At 54.1% G+C, this 16,291-nt stretch overlaps 1 protein-coding gene and 1 long non-coding RNA gene across 2 annotated transcripts; one reads left to right on the top strand and one right to left on the bottom strand.

Annotated features, from left to right (window-relative positions):
• Positions 1–7,020: 7,020 nt before the first annotated feature.
• LOC105531919 (chymosin-like) lies at positions 7,021–14,375 on the bottom strand. The gene is given in 7 exon segments (XM_011969946.1): positions 7,021–7,158; positions 7,919–8,017; positions 8,607–8,751; positions 9,540–9,653; positions 11,127–11,326; positions 12,266–12,416; positions 14,314–14,375. Coding segments are annotated over 7 exon segments (909 nt in total).
• Positions 7,931–10,508, top strand: LOC105531917. Its single transcript, XR_001004885.1, has 2 exons — positions 7,931–8,055; positions 8,272–10,508. It is a non-coding gene; the product is annotated as an uncharacterized LOC105531917 (long non-coding RNA).
• Positions 14,376–16,291: the final 1,916 nt, after the last annotated feature.

Below are 16,291 nucleotides of genomic sequence, written 5' to 3' on the forward strand. Positions count from 1 at the left end.
TGACTAGTCTCCAAGCTGAGGTGTTCCCAACAGGCCAGGGCAACTCCAGCCCTGGGAAAGAGCTACTTTTATGGGCTGGGGAAGGTAAGGCCTAACGGGAACCAGGGCAGCATGGGGATGACAGAGAGGAAGAGAAGACACCACTCCTAGGACGCTGCTTAAGGCAAGAAGGAAGATCCGGATCTCGGTGGTCAGGGGAGAGAAGGTGGCTTGGGAGACATATGCACAAGTGCCCACTGCCCTTTGCCAGGAAGCACTCCGTGGGATGCAGAAAGCCATTTTTCTCCCTCTTGGGCCCAAATGAAATCTTTGAAACCCAGTCCAAATCCATAGCCAGGCTGCCACCCAGTGATCAGAGTGTCCACAGGGCACTTTTTCACCAACCGTAATCAGTTCACGCATCAGACTTTCAAGCCAAAGAATAATTTCTGAAGATTCTCGGATTCCCAGTCCACTCTCTCCCTGACTGGTCTGTGTCTGGGACTCCCAGGAAAAGTGTGGACTCAGGAAAGCACTTGGAGATACTCTACTCTTCGTGTATTATCCACTCTACAAGGGGCATGAGCCCAGGTGGTGGAAGTCAGGCCAACACATCCCTTCAGCTTGAGGCCACCTGCCTTCCTGACTCAGGAGCTGAGGCCAAAAGACTGGCCACCAGCGTAACTTGGGAAGTCCCAGGGCACTGATTTAAGCCTAGCATCTGGACAGCCAGTTTGCCCACATCCACCTCATTGTATAAGAGCTATGTTCTCGATGAGAGATGTGCACCCCAGAGAGCGGATATGAGGGTGTGGCTGAGATTTGGCACTGGACTTCCAAAGCTGTAGGAGGTGTGGCTGGCACCTGTGGGCCCAGGACCCTCCCTGACACATGGGATGCCTGTCTCCAGAGACTCCTTGCTCCCTCTTACAGGCCCTAAAAATAAAGCTACCAGGACACAGGTATTCTGGTCTCAATGTTAAACAGAGCCCTGGGAAAGAAACGGGCTCTCAAGTTTCACGGATGGGGTCAGAGGAGAAGATAAGGACAAAAGGTGGGGGAGGCTCAGTGCCGAGGAATGGAGCTTCAGCTTTGGCTTTGAGGATAGCACGGCCGCCAGCACAGAGAAGGTGGCCGGGGTCAAAAAGAAGGCACAATTCCACCAGCCAGAATGGGGCGATAAGCTGCATGTTATCCAGCCAGCATCAGCCTCAGCTCTGAAACTCCACGGAGTACCTAGTGGACCAGATTCTAGCTGGCTTCCAAGACCCCTCCACTGCTACGGAGCGATGGGCTGGTCTGCTGACCTGGAAAGCTAGTGCCGTTCCCAAGCCCCTCAGGCACACACAGCATGCACATCTTCACCCAGCCAGCCCTAGCTCAAAATGCAATTCCAGTATTACAGATGATCCAGAAAGATCAGAAAGGGGGGATTACCGGAGAGCAAAGATTGAGAAGGAAATGGTCAACCAGAGAGATGTCCAGTGAGTGAGGGATTTGAGGGAAGGGGCCACATGTCCTGAGACTGCGTGCTTCGTGTGGAAGCTGCCACTGTGCCCTGAACATAGGAGACTCTTAGTTGTTTGTTTGTTTTTGAAAAGGGGTCTTGCTCTGTCGCTCAAGCTGGAGTGCAGTGGCACCATCTCCGCTCACTACAAGCTCCGCCTCCCGAGTTCATGCCATTTTCCTGGCTCAGTCTCCCATGTAGCTGGGACTACAGGTGCCCGCCACCACCCCTGGCTAATTTTTTTTTTTTTTTTTTGGTATTTTTAGTAGAGACGGGGTTTCACCATGTTAGCCAGGATGGTCTCGATCTCCTGACCTCGTGATCCGCACGCCTCGGGCTCCCAAAATGCTGGTATTACAGGCGTGAGGCACCGCTCCTGTCTGACTCTTAGTTAATTCTGTTGCTTGGTTGGCCACTGTCCCTAAGTTCTCCTGGGGCGGGAAGGAGAAATGTTGCAGGATGTAAACAAGGTGTACAAAACTGGCATCTGAGATTTGGTCACTAGAGGGCGCTCCAGGACAAGAGCTGACTCCTGGGCAGCTCTCACCACGGCTAAGCGGTTTAGAGGGAAACAATCTGGAGTTCGTTTATTCATTCAACATACGCTACTGAACAGTTACTCCGTGTCAAACACTAAGTGCTATAAAGGATACAAAACGATTTAGATGCAACTTATTTTTCATTAGAAAGATAACTGGCATAAGCAAAAAATAATGTATCCATATGTATCCACCTGTAGCTTCTCTTTATTAAACGCTAATATGTTTAGACTTTATACACCATCCCTGCCCCCATATCTGCATGGCTGACCCATCTTTCATGTCTTTGCTCAAATGTCACCTTCTCACTGAGCCTACCCTTCCTACCTCATTTCAAAGCAAAATGTGTTCCCTCAGCACTCCACTTTTCCCATGTGCTTATAACCACCCAGAAGCCAGGTAACTTAAGCATCTGTGATCTCATTGTTTGTGTCCCCCCAGGACATAAGTCCCATGACGATGGAGGGTCTGTTTGTGTTCACCAATGTATGCAGTGCCTTGAACAGCATTTTGCACACAGCAAGTATGCAATGCGTATTTTTAATGAGTAAGATAGGCAGCAATTCTAATTAGCCCCAAGTAAATCGAGGAACTAGGGATCAGCCAATGAGTACTCCTATGCTTTAGGGAGTTTGGGTGAAGCAGGTCTCAAGTACAGTAGGAGTCTTCTCAGAGCAGGTAACACATCAGCTGGTCTTGAAGGATGAAAACAGTTTGCAGGTTAGAGAAGGTAGAAAAAGTCATATCAGGCAAAGGAACAGCACGCACAGAGGCTCAGAGGTGAGCCCTGCAGGGTGTTGAGTACGCCGGCCTTGGCAGAAGGACGGGTCCAATGTCCCTCCTGGTCTTCACAGACCCCACCTCCTCCAGACAGCTGTTGTATGCTCTGGCCAGTTGGGCCCCAACCATGACCGGGGCTACTGGACAGTAGTTGGGTGGTGTCCCTCTGCCTGCTCTGCAGTTTCCCCTCACCCTATGTTCCCGGGGTGTTTCACCCACACTCCTTGCCATCTGGGGCTTGCTGACATGGGCAGCCTCTGCCACTCCTGTCTCTGTTATACTCTCCCTTCTGCTGCAAGAAAGAAACAAACTGCACAGCTCGGAAAACAATCCATCATTTTGTCATAACATTTCCATTTCAAAGACTTCCTTTCCAAGCTTCTCTCTGCCCAAACGCTTCCTCTCATTAGCATAAGAACTGGCAAGGCATTGAGTGACAGGGGAGGAGAGGGGCTGGGAATAGGGCTCTAGAACTGGGGCCTGGGTCTGTGTCTACTCAGGGGCAGGGCATGGGTGTGCATGTGTGTACTTGTGTGTACATGTGTGTGTGCTTGTGCACACGTCCACACCTGGTCTTTGTGAGTCTGCATCTGTCAGCACTCATTACTTGTGCTGCATCGCAAAGCATAAGCCACCCTCGGGCACTGACTGAGCCTCCGCAGCGTTCTAGGAACTCTGCTGGGCGCTGAGGATTCAGGGAGGAAGGACGCAGGCACTGTTCGTCAGCAATTCAGTCAGAGGGACAAATGTGTCTGTGAACAACTATGACACAATAAACGCAGTGAGAAAGCAGGGGGGGGGGTACCCTAGAGGAGGTGACATTTAGGCTGGCCTTGAAGGAGAAGGAGCACTTCACAGATTAGAGAAGGTGGAAAGGCATAGCAGGCAAAGGGAACAGGGGGCACAAACTCCCAGAGGCGAGCCCTGCAGGTGTTAGATGTGGCTGTGGCAGAAGGAGAGACGGCAGGCAACACCTGCTGGGTGGATGTAAATGGCCACCAAGGCTTCCTCAGCTGCCCTCTCCCTGCCTGGGCCCTACCGGCAGATAGGGCTGGCGGGAGATCCAGGAACAAGTCAGCCCCGCCCTGCAAAGGGACCCCTCTAGCCTTGCAGCTCCTCCCTGGCCTCCAGGTAGGCCCTCTTCACAAGCAAACCACGGATGTGCTGGTGGCCACTTCCCAAAACCTCCTCATTCACCACCTGGCACAGCCCCCAGAAGGCCTGACCACAGAGCCCAGTGTGGCCCCCTTCCCAGAACCTTAAAGCCCTGGTGGCAGTTTGTCCTTCCAATATGCACAGAGGAGTTCCAGGTGGACAGCAAGGGAATGGGGAGTGTTCTAGGTCAGCCAGGGGAGGGAGAAGACATGGGGAGTGGACCTGAGTGTGTGCTGGGAAGGGGGGATATAAGGTCCAAGAGGAAAGAGGAGACGGAGAAAGCAGTGTGACTCTAGAGGACCTCACCGAGTGACTCATTCCTTCATTCACCCTACAACACTTGATGGGACACTCCATGAATTGGGCACCTAAGATATCAAAATGAGAGGTGAGGCCAGGCATGGTGGCTCATGCCTGGGAGGCTGAGGTGAGCGGATCACTTGTGGTCAGGAGTTCAAGACCAGCCTGCATAACACGGTGAAACCCCATCTCTACTAAAAATACAAAACTTAGCTGGATGTGGTGGCACACGCTTGTTAATAACAGCTACTCAGGAGGCTGAGGCAGGATAATTACTTGAACCCAGGAGGTAGAGGTTGCAGTGAGTAGAGATTGCATCACTGCACTCCAGCCTGGGCAACAGAGCCAGACGCTGTCTCAAAAAAAAAAAAAAAGAAAGAAAGAAAGAGAAAGAAAAAAAATGAGAAGTACACAATGTCTGTCCTCAGCGAGCCCACAGGCCATGAGGAAGACCAACAGGGAAATAAGTGGTATGATACTAAGCCCCCAGGCTGGTCAGGAGCATCCTGAAGAGATGTGGACTGAGTTGAGGTTTGAAGGTTGATTGAAAGTCAGAGGAGGTGGAGAGTAGAGAACATTCCAGGCAGAGAGTGCTCTGCAGCCAGGAACATTGCTGAGGCCACAGGGGTGCTGTGCTGCAACACCGAGTTAGCCCCAGTGGGGAGCTGCCCCCCATGCCAGCCTGGCTGTGCCCTCACTGCCCTCCCAGGGGTCGCCACCATGGCCAACTGGGCAGGGGGTAAGACCGAACCATTTGGTCCAAACCTCACATTTGTGAAAGTCATCATATTTAGACTTTCCACATTATCTCCAGTTGGGATGTGGGTGTTTAAAATACAGTTGCTAAATGTAAACCATTGAAATCTATAACCATTTTTGTAAGCCTATTTGGCATTTTTTTTAATATACAAGAAGTATAAAAATAATGAAAGTGGCCCAATTCTGTCTCGTTCTTAGCAAACAGGCAGTATTGGTCCTAGATAAGAACAGCGAGGCTTCGAGAAGCTTCCCAAAGCCAGACTGACTCCTTGGCAGCTCGCTCACCTCGCTGGCCCAGTGAGATTCAAACGCCAAGGCCTGCCCATTACTGGCACCACCCTCTGTCCTTGAAGTCCTGGGATGCTCTCCTGTGGCCTCTGCGCCATCCCATGCCCAGCTCCTCGGCTGACCCAGGGATGGCAGCCTGAGCCTTCCTGCTCCATTTCACCCCCACAGCCCAGCCTCTTCCCTGCAGGAGGCCACAGGTTGCCTCTGTGGCCAAGCTGGCTGCACAGCCGCAAACCCAGACAGGCACCACAGGCAGCATCTCCACTGCCCTGGGCCCCTCATTTCTTTCATCCTTGGGTACCACTAAGAAAGGCCCCAGGAGATGCCCCCAGATGGCTTGTCAACCAGATCCTGTTAACAGCTGCCACAGGGAGAAAGAAGTCAGAGCCCACTCTGCTCCCGCCCCCCACCTCACTGCTCATGAAGGGCAGTCTCCTTTGCGAAGTGTCACTGCCAAACTTGCAACTTCCGGCTCCTGGAGACACGGGTGTTACTCACCTGCTCCAGCTGTTTGCAGAGCAGACCTGTGGTCAGCCTGAGGTAGGGCCGGGGGCTAGATAGCAAGACAGCCCCACCCCCTTCCCAAGGCCTTCTGAGGGTTGAACTACTGTAAAGGTGTGACAAAGCCCGATCACTATATTTGGGGTAGGTGAAGCAGAGGGGACAGGACTAGCTATGATTTAGAAAACAAAGGCCTGTTCGATTGTCTTCCCCCGGATGGGAAAAAGACTATCTAAAGCGGGGAGTGCAAAGAAAAAGAGAGGAGGGCTGGAGAGCAGACACTTGCAGCTCCCAGCAGAGCACTGTCCAGGGAGTCTGCCAAACAGACTCCAAGCGCTGTGATCTACCCAAGAGCTGCCCACCTCCTTCCCAAGGTAGCTGAGGGGCCTCAAAGTAGCATCACCGACAAAATCTTCCTAAAGCCACCTGAATCCCCTTGTGTGACCCAGTAATACTTGGATTTCCTGCGTGGCTCTCCCCCAACAGAATGTACAGGGCTCTGTGAGCCTGGGCGCTCACAGGAACTCTGAACACTGGCATTTGGCTTTGACACATCGACCTCTGAAAGCCAGGTTAACATGAACTTACCATCGGCAACGGCACTGCTCTGACCACTGCCAGGGCCTGAGCCCCTGAGCCTGAGGATGGGAGTCTGGACTGTGGCTCTCCCCCAGGGTGGATGGCAGCCTAGGACTCAGATCTTTCCCCATGCTCCCTGCTCACTCGTTCATCTGGCTTCTTCCAACAGCACTGAGGCCCCTCTCTTAATACAGCTAGAGACTTCCTCTCCAGGGGCCAAGTGTTCTCTATACATCCCTACACCACCATGCCCTTACCTCTCATTCCCCAGGAACAAACGAGTCTTATCATGCGAGGGTCTCCCCTCTTGTGCCCTTTACCCAGAAAGCTCTAGAGTGAAGGACAGGTAGGTAAGGCACACCTTGGTCTTCCCTGACCTGAGCTTGAAATAGTCATTGCCCTCGAGGTAGTCTCCACCCACCAACCCTTCCCACTACGTAGTTTCTGCTGTGCCCACACACCACCTGGCAGTCACATCCACCCCCACAACGGCGCAGGATTTCAGCCCTGGTGACAACAAGGGAAGTCAGGCTTTGCAGAAATGTGGTGTTTATTGGGAACCATCTGCCTGCACATCTCGTCTATGTGCGTGTGTGTGTTTGGTCACATTGAGGTCCGTGGCCAGTGATGCAATCAGACAGCCTTGGCCAGCCCCACACGGTTATTGGCCCTGTCAAAGATGCTGTAATACTCCCGGATGAAGATATCCCCCAGGATCCACTGCTGGGAACTATAGTCACCCTGGAAACCATTGGTTCAGAAGCCCTGGTCCTGGGGAAGGCAAGGCGGAGATGACGCTGGTCCCAATCCCATTTGCTGTGCCTAAAGATAGGCGTTTATACCCTACCCACAACTCCTCCTCCTCTGTGACTTCATTTTATCCTTGAAATGACCTTCCCAGATAAACAAGTATTGGATTCATGTCTCAACAGATGAAGAAATTGAGATTCAAAAACTAAAATGACATAATGCAGGATCACCGGGTAGGGTCCTGGCATCCTGAGTCCTGTTCCCTGCACTGGACCCCACTCCCCATCACTCGTCCTTCCCAGCCCCTGCCTCCTGCTCTCAGCACCTACTGCCCTGATGACCAGCCAGAGCAGGCCTGGGGGTGGAGGTCAGTGGTCAGTGGGGCCAAGGGCCGGGCCCCACAAAGCCCAGGCTGGCTAAGCGAACCCTGCACAGAGCTCTAGGCCCCAGGACTTAGAAGTTTGAGCAGCAGAAGGCGGTTCCCATGGGGAGCTGTGGCCCTGCCTACCCCACCCTCCCTGACACCTTGGCGCACCGCCCCTGCTGTTCCCCATTTTTCCCAGGATGAGGCTGAAGTGGCCACAAATGAGGCCCCAGGACAACATGGCCACTCAGAAGGGCCGGTTGGTCCAAACGCATGCCCCTCCATTCTCTGTAGAGTCCATACCACTTCTTATCACCACCACCACTGCCTCACCAGGGCCCGACTAGGGGGTGGGGGAGGCAGCTGATGAAGAAGAAGGGGGAGAAGAAGCCCGGGCTTCCCCTCTGAGACTCATACCTGGCTGGTGTAGGCGGAGGGTGGCAGGGGGTACTTCTTGCCGTGGATCTCGAAGACAACGGTGGACATGCTGCTCAGGCGCCTGCAGTCGATGTCAAACTAAAGAACCAAGGGAGGTCCTCTTAGAAGCGGCAAGAGTGGAAGCTGACTGGAAGAGGCCCAGAACCCCTCCTGCCATCCCATGATCCATGGGGCAGGGAGGGGGCCCTGCCCACACCTAGGACCACAGGGAGGCTCTCAGGGTGAGGCCTGGTCCCGAGACATGGTTCTCAAAAGAGCCACCGCGGTCATGAACCCAGGGACAGACCCAAGCTTGGGACCCAGGGGGGTTGCCTCTGTGTCTCCGCGTCTAGGCCCAGCCAGAGCTCACAGGGACGCTGGGAGCACTTGGCTGTCGAGGGGAGAGGGACAGGCTCAGGGTGGAGGAGGAAGAAGGGGCACAGCACAGGCCAGTGTGTCAGGGAGGGCACCCCTCCCAGAGGAACGGGAGGTCAGACGGCAACCCCTCCAGGAGGCATGGGGGCTCCCACAGCAATACAGCCAAAGCCAAAGGCCCCAGCAGAGGCCTCCAGAGAAACCCCAGCCTCAGCTGGGAAATGGGCTCCCTCACCACCTCTGCATCTTCTCGCTTGTGTGAAGGGGCCTCTACTTCAAGGGAACCTTGTGGGGCGGTGGGGCCTGGCCTCACCTCATCGTACTGGCCCGCGGTGGCTCCAATGGCCTGCTGGATGTTGAGGAGGTCACTGCCCGGCCCCACCAGCAGGAAGATGCCGGTGTCCAGGATGGCCTGACAGCCACCGTCACAGGCCACCACCACACCATCGATGGTGACACTGCCGAGGGTATGCAGGACGGCCTCATCCAGCCCTCCCTCCCCAGGTCCTTCCTACCCTCCCCTGCCAGGATCCGAGGTAGGAAGGGAAGGCCCCCAGCCCTCAGCCCCTTCCCTGGGGCCCCTTCCTGGAGGCCCCAGTACTTTCTGAGCCCAGAGAAAAGATCTAAAACCATTTTCTTCCAATTCAGTGGCTAAATTGAAGACATCCCACTTTTCATGGGGCAGAAACTTCAATAAAACAACAAATTCACCCACATTAAGGGGTAGAACGAGTACTGTACTCATTGCCTGAGATCTGGTTTCAAGTTTTTGATCTGCCATTTACTTGCTGTGTGTCTCCAGCAAGTTACCCAACCTTTGTGTACTCAGGCTTCCCATCTACAAAATGGGTACATTAATAACCCCTTCCTTGACTTCCTCAAGGGGTGGTCTTGAGGTTCAAACTCGATGTCAGTCCATTATAAAGTGGGGTTAATAGTAGCACCCACCTCATGGGGTCTCAGTGAGGAATAAATGAGACATATAATCATTCAGCACAGTGCCTAGCAGGCGGTAGGTGCCCCAGAAAGGCAGCTGGTCTTGTTCATAAAGTGCAGGTGAATGTGTGGCACTGGCACCGATAAAGGTCACCGACCTTGGAAGTGTCTAGTTCAGATTCTCAGGGGTAGTCTTACGAGCTACTGTGCTGCAGTCCTCAGAGTGTGGTGGCCTGACGCCCAGGCCCTCACATGCCCACACCTGGATCAGCCTCTGGCTGAGGCCCACACAGGATGGCCGCTCACCCACCTGTCCGCAGTGAACTGCCAGTATTCTTGCACAGGCACGGGTATCCAGTGCAGGGAGCCTGTGTAGTAGGACGGGTCAATGGCCCCCAGCGTGAGCAGGCTCCCCTGGTCATTCCTGAAACCAAGGTGCAGCATGCTGTTTCAGCGAGGCTCGGAAAAGTGGTGCCCAGCCCCACCCTGGGGCCAACACCACTGAGACCCAGCTCACCTTCCTCCGCCCCACCCCACCCTCCTCCGCCCCACCCCTAACCCATGCTTCGGATGAGGTCTCCAGCCTCCTCTGGCTCCTGGCTTGCTCTGATGTCAGCGGCAGCACCCTTTCTTCTGAGCACTGCAGCCCCCAGCCCGACCCCAGAGGAAGTAACCCACCCCACAGGTCCTGGGACTGCCAGGCTGTGCCCCAGCCACCCTCGGGTGTGCCTAGCTGTCTCCCTATGCCCCTACTCCCTGTCAGCTGCCACCCAGGGCTTTCTGCCTCCAGTAGGAAAGGGGATCTTCAACGGAATCTACACTTTGGATGGAAACTGCCACCCGAACGCAAATCCCCTCTGTTCCTCCTGGGGCCGTGTCTCACACATGGCTGGGAAACATACACTGTACCCACTCACTTCCGGAGCACTGCCCTGGGCTCCTAGAACTCATCCAGCCCATCCCAGCTCCCGGCTCTGCTGCACGCTTTCTCCCCAGATAACGTCCACTCCTCCCTCAGCAAAGCCTGCCCTGGCTGCCCTCAGCTGGGGCTTCTTCCCTTGTTATTCAGCCTCTGACACACCCAAATCTCCCCTGCAGCGCCCTTATCACAACTGTTTGATTACGATAACGTGTATAACGGTGTGGTGTCTGCCTCTCCTGCTAGAATGTTAACTGCCAGTTTGTCTTATCTGCTGATGTGTCCCCATCTCTGGCAGAGCCCCTGCACATAGTAAGGGCCCGGTAAGTATCTTCTGAGTGAATAAATGCATGAGTGAATACACTAATTAGCTCCCAACTGCCTTCCCCTGCCTCAGCCATCCAGCAGCTTTGCCTGGGGAGGGTCCATTTCTCTTCTCCCTGCCATCCTCCCCTCTGTCTGAGCCAAGCTGCATCGTCACAGGATGCAGGGAGGTAGAGTAGGAGGCGCAGGGTTGGGAGCAGGAGCCCCAGGCTCCAGGCCTGGCTCGGCCACCACCACTCAGGGTGTTGGTCCCTCCCCAAGCCTCAGCTTCCTCCCTAGTGAAAGGAGTAGGTTGGACTCCTTTGGAGTCAGCTGTAAAAGTCTGTGCATCTCAATGACACCAGCAAATGGTTATTGAGGCCCTGCCACTTTGGGAAAAAGAACTTGAAAGCCCCTGTGCAGAGGTGGGATTGGGCTTTGTTTTTTGAATGCCAGAAAGGAAAGTCAAATTTTGGTCCAGTGAACTCTGGCTGCATAAATCAGTGTATCATGGGCCTTTGGACAAGAGGTTGGATGTGCCTGGAAAGGAGAAGGTTTGCTTGGATGCTGGCGACTACCCTTGAGTTGCAGCGTCCCCGAGGAGTGGACACTGTCCTCAGCTGACAGTCCTTACAAGGACATCAAACTTAGGCCCTAGCTGGGCACAGCTCCTACCTGCTCATGTAGACTGAGAACAGGTCTTGGGCCACCAGGTGCCTCTGCATCATGTTGTCAAACATGGGCACTGACTACTCAGAGGCAAGAGAGGGACAGGCCAGCCCCAGGATCCCGTCAAACTCAGAGTAGGTGAAGATGTCGCCGGGTTCCTGGGTGCTCAGGCCCACAGTCTGGTGGGAGTCCACAATGTTAGAGACCTGCAGGAGAATCATGTGAAGGCCCTGAACTTTCTGCCCAGAGGCCTGGGTGCCTCAAGGGGGAAGAAATGGAAGGAGGGGGAAGATACTGAAGAGGATTCTTGACCTCCAGCCCTCACCTGGGCTCCCACCCCCAGCCACACTTGGCCTCATCCTCCCACAAGCCCTGCAACCACTACTGGAATCAGCCTCAGAGGCAGACCTGGGTCCTAAACTAAAATCGTGCCCGGGTGGGACATGGGCCACCCCTGCCAGGGCAAAAAGAAATCTGGACAGAGAGGTGGGGCATAAGCTAGGTGTAGGCCCCAAGTCCCGGCCCAAGTGGCCCCTGCCACACGCGCCTCCCTGCCAGCTCTCCCCACTGTCAGAGCAGAGGCTGGGGGCGGGCAGCAAAAGTGACCTAGATAAGGAAATGAGAGCACAGAATAGAAAAAAAGCTGGTTGTTTACTGGCAAGAGTGACGGCTGAGGGAAAGACATACTCCAGGAAAGAACAGGCACCAGGGGTGCTCCTGCCTGGGTCCTGGGTGGGAGGAAGAGCAAGCTGGTGGCCGCGTCCTGGGCAGCTGCAGAATAGCACCTGCTGTCTCCACACCTGCTGAGTCAGACTAAGACAGGGCTTCCCCGGGCCGGGAAGGCAGGTGCGAGGGTGCGAGGTTGGGATGGTGGTTGGGGGAAGGGGGGGGCAGTTCATGCACCCTGGGGGATGTTGTGTGAGGAAGGCGCCTGAGCTCAGACCCTCGTGGTGGTGGCATTCAGAGCTGGCAGACAGGAGCACTGCCTTTGCTGGGTCTGCCAGCCTCTTGTGGCGGTGACTGAGAGCAGGGAGACTGCCTCTACCACAGGCTCCAAGATTTCTTGAAGAGGAACAGCTATGGCGAGGCAGAGGCAGAGGGACGCTTTCCACTCCGTTAGTGGAAAAGCTGGCAGAGCCACTCACATCCAGGTAGTTGGTCAGAGACTCGCTGGCCACCACCGCAGAGCTGGAGTGTTTCCAGCTGACCCCATAATGGTGATTCCTCAGGAAGTCCTCCAGGAGCCCGTGCTCCTTCAGGGTCCTCCTCAGCGACTTCCCTTTGTGCAGAGGAACCCTGAGGAGATGGGGAAGAATTCGTAAGGAGGGTGTGCATCTCCCGCAGGCTGTCCAGCCTCCCAGAAGTGGGCTCCATAAACCACTCCCTACACTCTGTTCCCAGCCAGCTTTCTGATCAATGGCCCACTGACCCCAGGCCAATGGCTTTCAGACTTTTTAAAATCATAACTCAAAGTAAGAAATGTATTTTACATCAGTTCAAAAATCACTGCCTATCCTTACTAACTGCAGTGCACTCTCATATTTTCTACAGCTTTTCTCTTTTTCTAATGCTGGTGGAGACCCATTAGAGGTATTTTGCAACCCACTAATGAGTTTTGAAACCCATGGTTTGAAACGCACTAAGCACATTATCACTCATTCAGTCACCAAATTCTTGCTGTGCCAGACACTACACAGGGCATGGGGGACACAGTATTGGAAAGGGCACCACCTCTGCCCACCGGGAGCGCACTGTCTGCAGTAAAAAACGACGTCTCCCACATGCTGGCAAATGCTAAGACAATAATCCTGCCCTCTGCCAAGCCCCTTTCTCCACTCTCTGGATAGCTTTTACCCTAAGATGAGTGGAAAATTCTCAAAGTGTTTCTCAGCACAGAGCCTGGTCTCACAGGGGCCTCCTGAGGGAGCTTGAGTTTTAGATGATGGAGGCAGATCAACAGTGGAGAGATCAAGAGAGGAAATGCAGAAGCTGGTTCTAGACCTGGCGCTGCCCTATCTGTGTCAACTTGGGTGGCTCCCCAAAGCCCTCTGAGCTTCAGCTCCCTTAGGTTAACCCCTTCCTTTCTAGCCGTTCTCCTGGCCCTGCCTTTGACTAGCCCTGTGGCTTAACCTCTCTGGTCCTTAGTTTCCTCTCCTGTAGATAGAAGTAGAACTTGGTGATTCCCACAGTCCCGTGTACCTCTAAGAATCGTGTGGTCCTCCTCTGTGAGACTGCTGAGATGTGCTTTGAGAGCCACACAATGGCAGCTGTTCACATCCCAAGTGCTGGGGCAGATAGTGCCCCTGGGACCTGGAGGAACTTTATTTTCAGGACTGCCACAAAGATTCCTGGCCAGTTGAAGGCACCCTGACCCCTTTTCAGGGATCCAGGTTTCTCAGGGCGGGATCGGAGCTTCTCTGTGCTCAGGATTTGACCAGACTCAAACCTGAGCACCTGCAGATTACTGTGTGATGTCATGGCGAGAGTGCAAGTCCACCAGAGGCCGAGTCCTAGCTCCTCCATTACTAGTCATGCAGCCTCAGACAGCTCAGGGACCCTCCTTAGAAACCCTTCCTAAACAACAGTGTCTCCTCTGTAAAATGCAAATGATAATATCTACTTAATCCATGAGGATTTGTGGCTTAGTGGAGTGCTTGGCACCTAGGAGCAAACGGCTCAATCAATGTCAGTCATTATTTTGGGAGGAGAACCTGGGATCTTCACCCACAAAGACTTAGTATAATAGAAACTTTATTTTGTTTAAGAAATGCATATATAGCTCTTACAGTGTGCACTGTTTGAAGCCTTTTTTAAATATTAACTCTCCTCACAACATCCCTATGAGATGGACACTGCCATTATTCAAATTTTATGAACAGAGGAGGAGACTGAGGCATAGAGAGTTAAGTTAGTGATGCAGCTGGGGATCAAACCCCAGGCAGTTTCACTCCAGAGCCAGGCCCTATTCCCCCAGTTGCCCATCTGGCTCCCTGTTCTTTTCACCACACTGTGAAGTGCTGGAGTGAACAGAAGCAAAGGTCCCAGCATGCAAAGGCAAGACTGACAGGGAGCTGTTGAACTTGCAGCACTTCTCCCAAGACTCCCTGGGGGACCAATGGCTGGAAGACCAAGGACAGACCTCCCAGAGAGGACGACGAGATGCCCTTGCCCTCCCCTGGGCTCTGATGTTCACCTGGTGATGGCATTGACCTTGGAGAGAGCAAAGACTGCAAGGAGCACCACAAGGCACCTCATCCTGGCCCACAGGCTGGCCACTGCTCCAGCCAGAGCCCGATCCACAGCCTTCATAGAGGGAGCCAGGTGTCCTGTGGCTGGAAGCCCAGACTTCAGAGATAGCTCCTGACTGTAGGTCACTCCACAAATACAGTGAGAGAGCACTTAGGATACCTAAGAACCATGCTGATAAGGACCACTCACACTGAGTCAGGCCATTTGTGGCCCTTATCAGCATGGGTCTTAGGTATTCTGAGTGTTATCTGAGAATATCTGTATTCCAGGGACTTCAAAGTTGAAAGATATACATGCTTGGTCTTCAGGCTGAGAAATGTCAACATAGGCCTCTCTGACCTGCTCCCCACTTGCAGACGGGACTTCTCGAGCCAACACAGGGGAGGCGTTGCCAGAAATGTGTTCCATGTTCCACCTTATGCTCTGTAAGAGGCCTGTTACCCGCAGATCCCACTCCAGCCTTATCTGCCTCTCCTCCTGCGATCTGACTCCACCGGAAGCTGGTAGCCGGCCCCATCCGTGAATCTGCCCCCAGCCCAGTTTTCCAGTGGCAGGGGGACTCGGTCTTCCCCCAGAGTGGCATCTGTGGCAGAGAGGAATTGTTCGTTCTGACATCCCCGTGAGTGGAGCTTGGGGTTTAGCTCACAGAGCAGGTGTGGCCTCCACTCCCACAGAGCACAGTCTAAGAGAGAAGGCAGGCCCGAGGCACAGGCACCCCTAGGGACACAGGCCCTGTTCCACGGTGGAAGGGTGCTGAGGAGGGGAGGGGTAAATCGATGCCACATCACAATGGCATTGGAAGAACAGGGCAGGGCTGAACCAGGAAGGCAGACAAGTGCCCCCGCATAGAAGAAGGGAAATACGGCAGTGATAGGGCAGGGAACAGCTTAGGCCAAGACTCAGCCTCTGAGTCCCATTGGAGTGTGCAGACAGAGCCCCTCAGAAGCACATGTGCAGGGGTGTGTTGAGTAGAGACCCCTAGAGTCTAGGCCAGAGATTCTCTGAGGCTTGTAGCCAGAGAGAGAGTCAGGATAAGAAGGAAAACAAAGGCTGTGGCCATGAAGCTGTTGGAGAAGATCATGTTCCAAGGACCAGGGGAGGCTAACGCTGGCAAATCAGGACCGTGTAAGGGTTAGGTCGGCAAAATAGGAAGGCAAGGGCTTCAGGTCCATGGGAGAGTAGGAGAGCACGATGCCAGCCGCCCAATGCCTGGCAGGACAGATGTCCATGTGGAGAGGGAGGCCTGGTGGGGACGTAAGAAAGGGCAGGCAGGAGCAGCCAAAGAGGCTGGCATGTGGAAAGGGACAGGCTCTGGAGTTGCATACATTTGATTTGCAAGGGCCTCAGGGAGGGAGACTTAGTAGGCCAGTCAACAGAACTGATGTTTTGTAGCAGAATTAGGAATGCGGCGAGACCTGATCCCCGCCATGGCAATGCCTCCCGCCCTGCCGCATCCCTTCACAAAGCTGATGGCCAGGTCCCCAGAAGGCCAGGACACTGCCGCTCCCCATGCGCTGGGAAGTGGCCACAAACACATCCAGCTGTCTTGTGGCACCCACCCTCCCCAGATGCCAGGAGCAGAGATCAAAGTCAACGCTAAATAGCACAGCTTGCTTCCCGATTTCTTCCCTGAGGAGGCCGCCCTGCCAAGCCAGGGCCTGCATGCCCCACACTGATGGCCCTGCCTCTGAGCAGTGCTTCCTGCCACACCAGCACCAAATGTGATGTGCTCAAGGAATAGTAGGTGCTCAAGGAATGTTTGGTTAAGCAAATGAATGAGTGCATGGCCTTGCCACTACTTTTGAGAAGCAGCCGGAGAAGTAGCAGGTGACATCCTTATGATGTCCTGCAGACAAGGAGATGGCGGCTCAGAGAGGTCAAAGGGTTGGCCTGTAATGAAGACAGAGCTTGGAACTGTCCTG

Source organism: Mandrillus leucophaeus, unplaced genomic scaffold (assembly GCF_000951045.1).
Source record: "Mandrillus leucophaeus isolate KB7577 unplaced genomic scaffold, Mleu.le_1.0 Scaffold921, whole genome shotgun sequence".
In the NCBI taxonomy this organism is placed as follows: Eukaryota; Metazoa; Chordata; class Mammalia; order Primates; family Cercopithecidae; genus Mandrillus; species Mandrillus leucophaeus.